General features: G+C 42.0%; 1 protein-coding gene across 1 annotated transcript in view; it reads left to right on the top strand.

Moving 5' to 3' along the window:
* Akap10 (A-kinase anchoring protein 10) overlaps nucleotides 1–1708 on the top strand; it is a 67538-nt gene extending 65830 nt beyond the window's left edge. The window contains exon 15 of the mRNA XM_005349894.2: nucleotides 1624–1708. Coding sequence (XP_005349951.1) covers nucleotides 1624–1629 — 6 coding nt within the window. The 3' untranslated portion in view covers nucleotides 1630–1708. The remainder of the gene's footprint in view (nucleotides 1–1623) is intronic.
* Nucleotides 1709–5820: the final 4112 nt, after the last annotated feature.

Below are 5820 nucleotides of genomic sequence, written 5' to 3' on the forward strand. Positions count from 1 at the left end.
GATCTTTGAGCATTGTGTGTTCATATTTTATTCCCATGTGATTTTCATTTTTATGATAAGTGTGTGAGAGAGGGGGGGGAAGAGAGAGAGGAGAGAGAGAGAAAGGAGAAAGAAAGGACTGAGCTTGGTAGGTCCATTGAATCAGGACCTCCTGAATACTGAGCCCTTCCATCCAGCCTTTGAATGTATTTTTAGGTGAAATGTGCAACCTTTTGCAAGAGAGCTTTTTTCTTCCTTCAGTGATAGATCAGAGATGCTGGACAAGAAAAACTCAGATCCCCTTCTGATTCTCATTCCGTGCACTAGGGTTCAGTCCCACAAGTAGAATTACCTTGTCAAAAAAATGAGAATATCGAGCTGGAGAGATGGCTAAGTATTTAAGAGCACTAACTGCTCTTCCAGAGGACCTGGGTTCAGTTCAAAATTGTCTGTAACTCCAGTTCCAGGGGATCCAACACCTTCACACAGACATACATATAGGCAAAATAAAACACCAGTGCAGAGCCGGACGGTGTTAATCCCAGCACTTATTAAAGGCAGAGGCAGAATCTTTGAGTTCAAGGCCAGCCTGGTCTACAAGAGCTAGTTCCAGGACAGGCTTCAAAGCTACAGAGAAACCCTGTCTCAAAAAAAAAAACAAAACAAAACAAAACAAAAAAAAACCAACAACAACAAAAAAACAAACAAAACAAAAAACCCACCAGTGCACATAAATGAATTTTTTCTTTCTTTTTTGTTTGTTTTTTGGTTTTTGGTTTTTTTTGTTTGTTTGTTTGTTTGTTTTTTGGTTTTTTTTGGTTTTTTTTTTTTTTTTTTTTTTTTTTTTTTTTTTTTTTGGTTTTTTTTGGTTTTTTTTTTTTTTTTTTTTTTTTTTTTTTTTTTTTTGGTTTTTTTTTTTGGTTTTTCGAGACAGGGTTTCTCTGTGGTTTTTTGGAGCCTGTCCTGGAACTAGCTCTGTAGACCAGGCTGGTCTCGAACTCACAGAGATCCGCCTGCCTCTGCCTCCCAAGTGCTGGGATTAAAGGCATGCGCCACCACCGCCCGGCTGGTTTTGGTTTTTGATGATAGGGTTTCTCTGTAACAACCCTAGCTGAAATAAGTAAATTTAAAAAAAAAATAAGAATATTGACAAACTGTAGAGATTTCTCAATTGATGAAGTGCTGTGGACTTGAGTGTGATCCCTAGAACCCACATTAAAAAGCCAGGTGCCGTAGCATTTCTGTATGATCCTGGTGCTCACAAATGGATTCCTAGAGTTTGCTGCCTATCCTGCTGAGCTCCAGGCCAGTTAGAATGCCTATCCTTGAAAAATGGCACCCAGTTTCCCAAGTGCACATCCGTACACATGAGCTCACACAGAGAAGCAGTGAAGAGTTTCATTCTGATAGCCATTGCCCAAACAGAAAAATAAGAGCAAGTTCTTAGCTTCTTTAAGCTCCTGTTAACTTAGGGATAGCTGAGGATAGTTAATCCTTTGCCTCACAAGAAAGTGCTTGGCTGTGCCCTAAGGCGTACCTAGGGAGCACTGTGTGCATGCTAGGCATTTCTTTATCTGTGTTGATAATGCGTTATTCCCTATAGGAATGTACCTTACCTTCTTCTTGTTTTTCTTTTTTCCCCAGCTGTGACTCAAAACCAGAGATAAGAAAATATAATTTTGAAAGAACTTTCCCCTTTGGTTGGATTCCTGAACACAGCCAATGAAAACGGAGCACTGCAATTCTTTTCACTGCTAGATCACTGTTGTTTCCAAGAAAGAATGCGAGACAGTCCAAGATCTGTTGTTAAATGTAGACATAGATGCCCATGATGGTAGCAGTGAGTCACAAGATGCAAAGTGGTATCGGTGACATTACTAGACACTTAGTTTTCCAGTAGCTGTAGCCCACTGGGAGAGTTACCACTGGAATAGCCTGGGACCACACCCTGTGTGAGGCAGAAAGTGTGCATGGGCGTGTGGGCCACATGCTTGCAGCGGCCTCCATCCTTGGCAGTCAGAAAGCACAAGAAAAGGTGCTTGTTTTTGTCCTGAAATTCACAGGTGAGTCAGTCCTACCGGAGCCTGCAGCTCCAAGTGGCGATGTGGGCCAGCAGCTGTGGAGCAGGTGACGATCCCTGTGTCGTCTTCCTTCTCAGAGGCATTCATTTAGAAAGAGCCACAAGTCATGGGCCAGGCCTCGTGATGTCATCCTTCTCTTTGGTGACAGACATAATTTTCACATTTCATTCACTCCGGTGATGTTATATCCTTAAAGCTAGTCTCTCCTCTGCTAGCAAAAGGGCAAATTTAGTTTACTTTGAACATCAAGACCCATTCCTCCATAGGAATGCCATGCTCCCGATACTTCATTCCCTCTTCGGAATACACATGGAAAAAAATAACTATGACTCCAGTTTTTCCCATGTGGTACTTGGAACACATTCTCAGATTTGATTTTATTTTTTTAATAAGGAGGGGAAAGAAGCACTCGCTTTTGAGTGTCTCCACAATTCTTCACTGTGAGTGGCAAATGTGCAGTTGTCTTCCCTTTCTGTCTTCAGACAGTCGGAAACTCACTCGCTGCCCTTCTGCTTAGTTGGCTCTGCACCTGTAGCACGGTCTTGGTGGGGCCAACCAGTTGGCAAGCACACTCCCCTGGCCATATGGTGCCAGTGCTTCCTGTATGTGACAGTTTAAAGAGAAAGGAAGTTTTCTTAGGTGTTAACTGCTTTTGCTCAGAGTTTGCAAAAGAATATATTTATGTGTGTGTGTGTGTATATATATATATATAAAATTATTAATCACCTCTGTCCTTGGGAAAGTCTTGAATGAATAGAGAATTTATTTCATTGCAATATTGATTGTATAGAGGCACACTGTTTATCAACAGAAGAAACAAAAAGGCTGTGTATAAGTTTTTGGTACTGTGTACCACCTCTGTTATTCTAAAGTATTCATGTACCTAAACTATATTCTATTTAATTGTGTTTGATTTTAAATATATATATGAATTATATTTAAAATGGTGTCAACTTCCTGCTTTTAGGGCATTTATGGCTCTTCTTTTGAAATATATTGACCCTTCCTGATATTTCCATTCAGTTTATAAAACCCCAGAATATGATCCACTACTGGACATGGTCTTGTCTTTGTATGTAGGCATAGATGAGAGGTTTTTCTGTCAATATATGTGCTATGGTGGCTCATTTTAAGTTCTTTTAGCCAAATATTTCTGTCCATTTCACATTGCTTCAAACTTTTAAGTGAAAGCAATATAAAGATCATAGAGTAAAATGTGATTCTGGCTGACTCCTCCCACCTCTGCATGTATTAGAGTAAACATTTCTGTAATATTCTAGGCTATTTTAACTAGTGCTTTTTGTTAAAATACTTTCTAGTGATCTCTTTGTCTGCATTTTATGTATCCGAGCTAGAGATGTCAGTATTTATAAGCTATGTCTAAGGGGAAATGAGCAAAATTGAGATTGATTTTGTTTTCTGCTCTGCCTACTGTGAGGTATAGAAGCAGAGGGACCCAAAGCTATTAGCCCTACTATATGTTAGGTCCTTGACCTCATTTTAAAATTAGCATAAAATTGACCTAACATTGAGCACCCACCGTGTTCTATGCAGTGTCTATCCACAAAAAGATGCCCTGGCAGGGATTTTAGGTCTAAAGCATTTGAACTTCACTCTTACCATGCCATTGATGTCAGCAGGTTGTTAAAGTCACCTTACCAATGCGAGCGTGACAACATTGTGATTTGGCTTGTCTTCATCATTCCTATAGGAGATGATGAACATGAAAGCAGGTGTCAGCCATGTCCAGTGAAGAGCAGTGGAGCAGGAAGCAGCCTTTTCTGCTTGAGTTCCAGTACCCAGTAAGGCTTTTTGAGATGTAAACTGTTTACTAGAACTTTTGACTAGTTCCATAGATACTTTATGAGAAGGAGGACTCTGAACTGTAGAGAATCACAGACTTCATCGCTGTTGTTTTTAGTTTTCTGAGACAAGGTTTCACTGTGTAGTCCAGGCTTTAGCCTCCCCAAATCTAGGGATTACAGGCACAGCCTCCACACCAGGCTTCTTTGCTGGTTTGTTTCAGTGTCAACAACTGAGCCCCTGATGTAGCAGCCGATATCTCTAAAGGCCCTGTGGAGACTCGGCCTGGCTCAGCACCCTCAGTGGCTTTCTGTCCTCACCCTCGTCACTCTTCTCCTCATTGGCTGTTTAAGCCAGGGATGACCTGACTGGAATGCCCAAAGATGGTTCTGTATTTTATGGCTTTTGATGAAGGAGATCATCCCACTGATCACCACCTGGGAAGATGGCCTGGGTGATGAGTTAGACGGCTACTTCCCAAGGCAGGAGTTGGCTCTGGTGAACAAGCCTGAGAGCCAGGAGGCCTTGGTAAACCTGGAGGTGCCCTGGTTTTTTCATCCAGTCCTGTACCCTTGCCTTGGTCTTCATTCATCCTTGGGCTATACTTAGAATGCATCTGGATTCTTTTTAATGTGAATCTGAAGTGACTTGTTACTACATGCAACAGAAAGGATTTTGACTAAAGGACTACCATAGTGTTCTAAATCATAATAACCATGTGTTCAAGCACACGGCTAATTACTATGACATTTTAGAGCAGAATTTTTCTGTAGTAAGTCTTCCTTGCTTACTTGTATCTTGTGTATGCTGTTGAAATGGAATCTTAACCTGGAACTAAGGCACTTGATCTTTTTAGTAAGATGTTACTCAGGCCTTAGAAAGGCTCCTGACCTATTGCAGGATGGTCACCATCGGAGCTCATGCATCCTAGGCCAGGACCTCTTCATGTTTCCCCATTCTCTGCCTGAGAATAAACTTGATTCCCCACTCTTAGCTGTAACCAAGCCAGAAATAGAAGGCATTTCAACTAGTGTGTGCTCAGTACACACTTAAAAGTAGGAGAAACAGCAGCTCATGAGACCTGTAGGTGTTGAGCACATCTGTATACTAGGCTACCCCTTTGGCTGGAACCATAAAGCAGTAAGTAAAACGACTTGCTAAAACCTTGAAGGGGTCACATTAATAGTTGTACTGCCCTTTGAGCCCTTTCCAGGTGGGCACCGAGGAACTGCCTCTTTGCTTGGGCAGGGGTGGGAGTTGCTTTGAATAGGAGGAATAGTACTGTGCCCTGGACAGGCGGGAAAGGCCGTAGAGGGCGTTTACAGTGCTGGTGTGAGCAAAGGTTCCAAGGGTGTCTGTTTAGGGAGGGCTTCCCTGGGAACACAGGAAGCTCAGTATTCATGACTTGGCAACTTGTGGATTGTAACCTTGGTTCACTACACAATGACCTGCTCTGACACACTAAGGATGCTGTAGAACTTGAACAGGGTGCATAGTGATACATTGACACCTGAGGAACCAGAGACTGGGGTAAGAGGGTGCAAAGAAATCTTTGGGTTAAAGAGCTGTTTCCCAAGGATGAATGAGAGATGAGGATTTAACCAGCTTTGTTTCTGGTTTCAGGTTTTTTTTTTTGTTGTTGTTGTTGTTGTTATGTATACAATGTTCTGTCTGTGTGTATGCCTACAGGCCAGAAGAGGGCACCAGACCTCGTTCCAGATGGTTGTGAGCCACCATGTGGTTGCTGGGAATCCTACTCATGACCTTTGGTAGAGCAGGCAATGCTTTTTTTAAAAAAATATTTATTTATTATGTATACAATATTCCATCTGTGTGTATGCCTGCAAGCCAGAAGAGGGCACCAGACCCTATTACAGATGGTTGTGAGCCACCATGTGGTTGCTGGGAATTGAACTCAGGACCTTTGGAAGAGCAGACAATGCTTTTAACCTCTGAG

The sequence above is a fragment of the Microtus ochrogaster genome, chromosome 7 (genome assembly GCF_000317375.1).
Source record: "Microtus ochrogaster isolate Prairie Vole_2 chromosome 7, MicOch1.0, whole genome shotgun sequence".
Classification (NCBI taxonomy): domain Eukaryota; kingdom Metazoa; phylum Chordata; class Mammalia; order Rodentia; family Cricetidae; genus Microtus; species Microtus ochrogaster.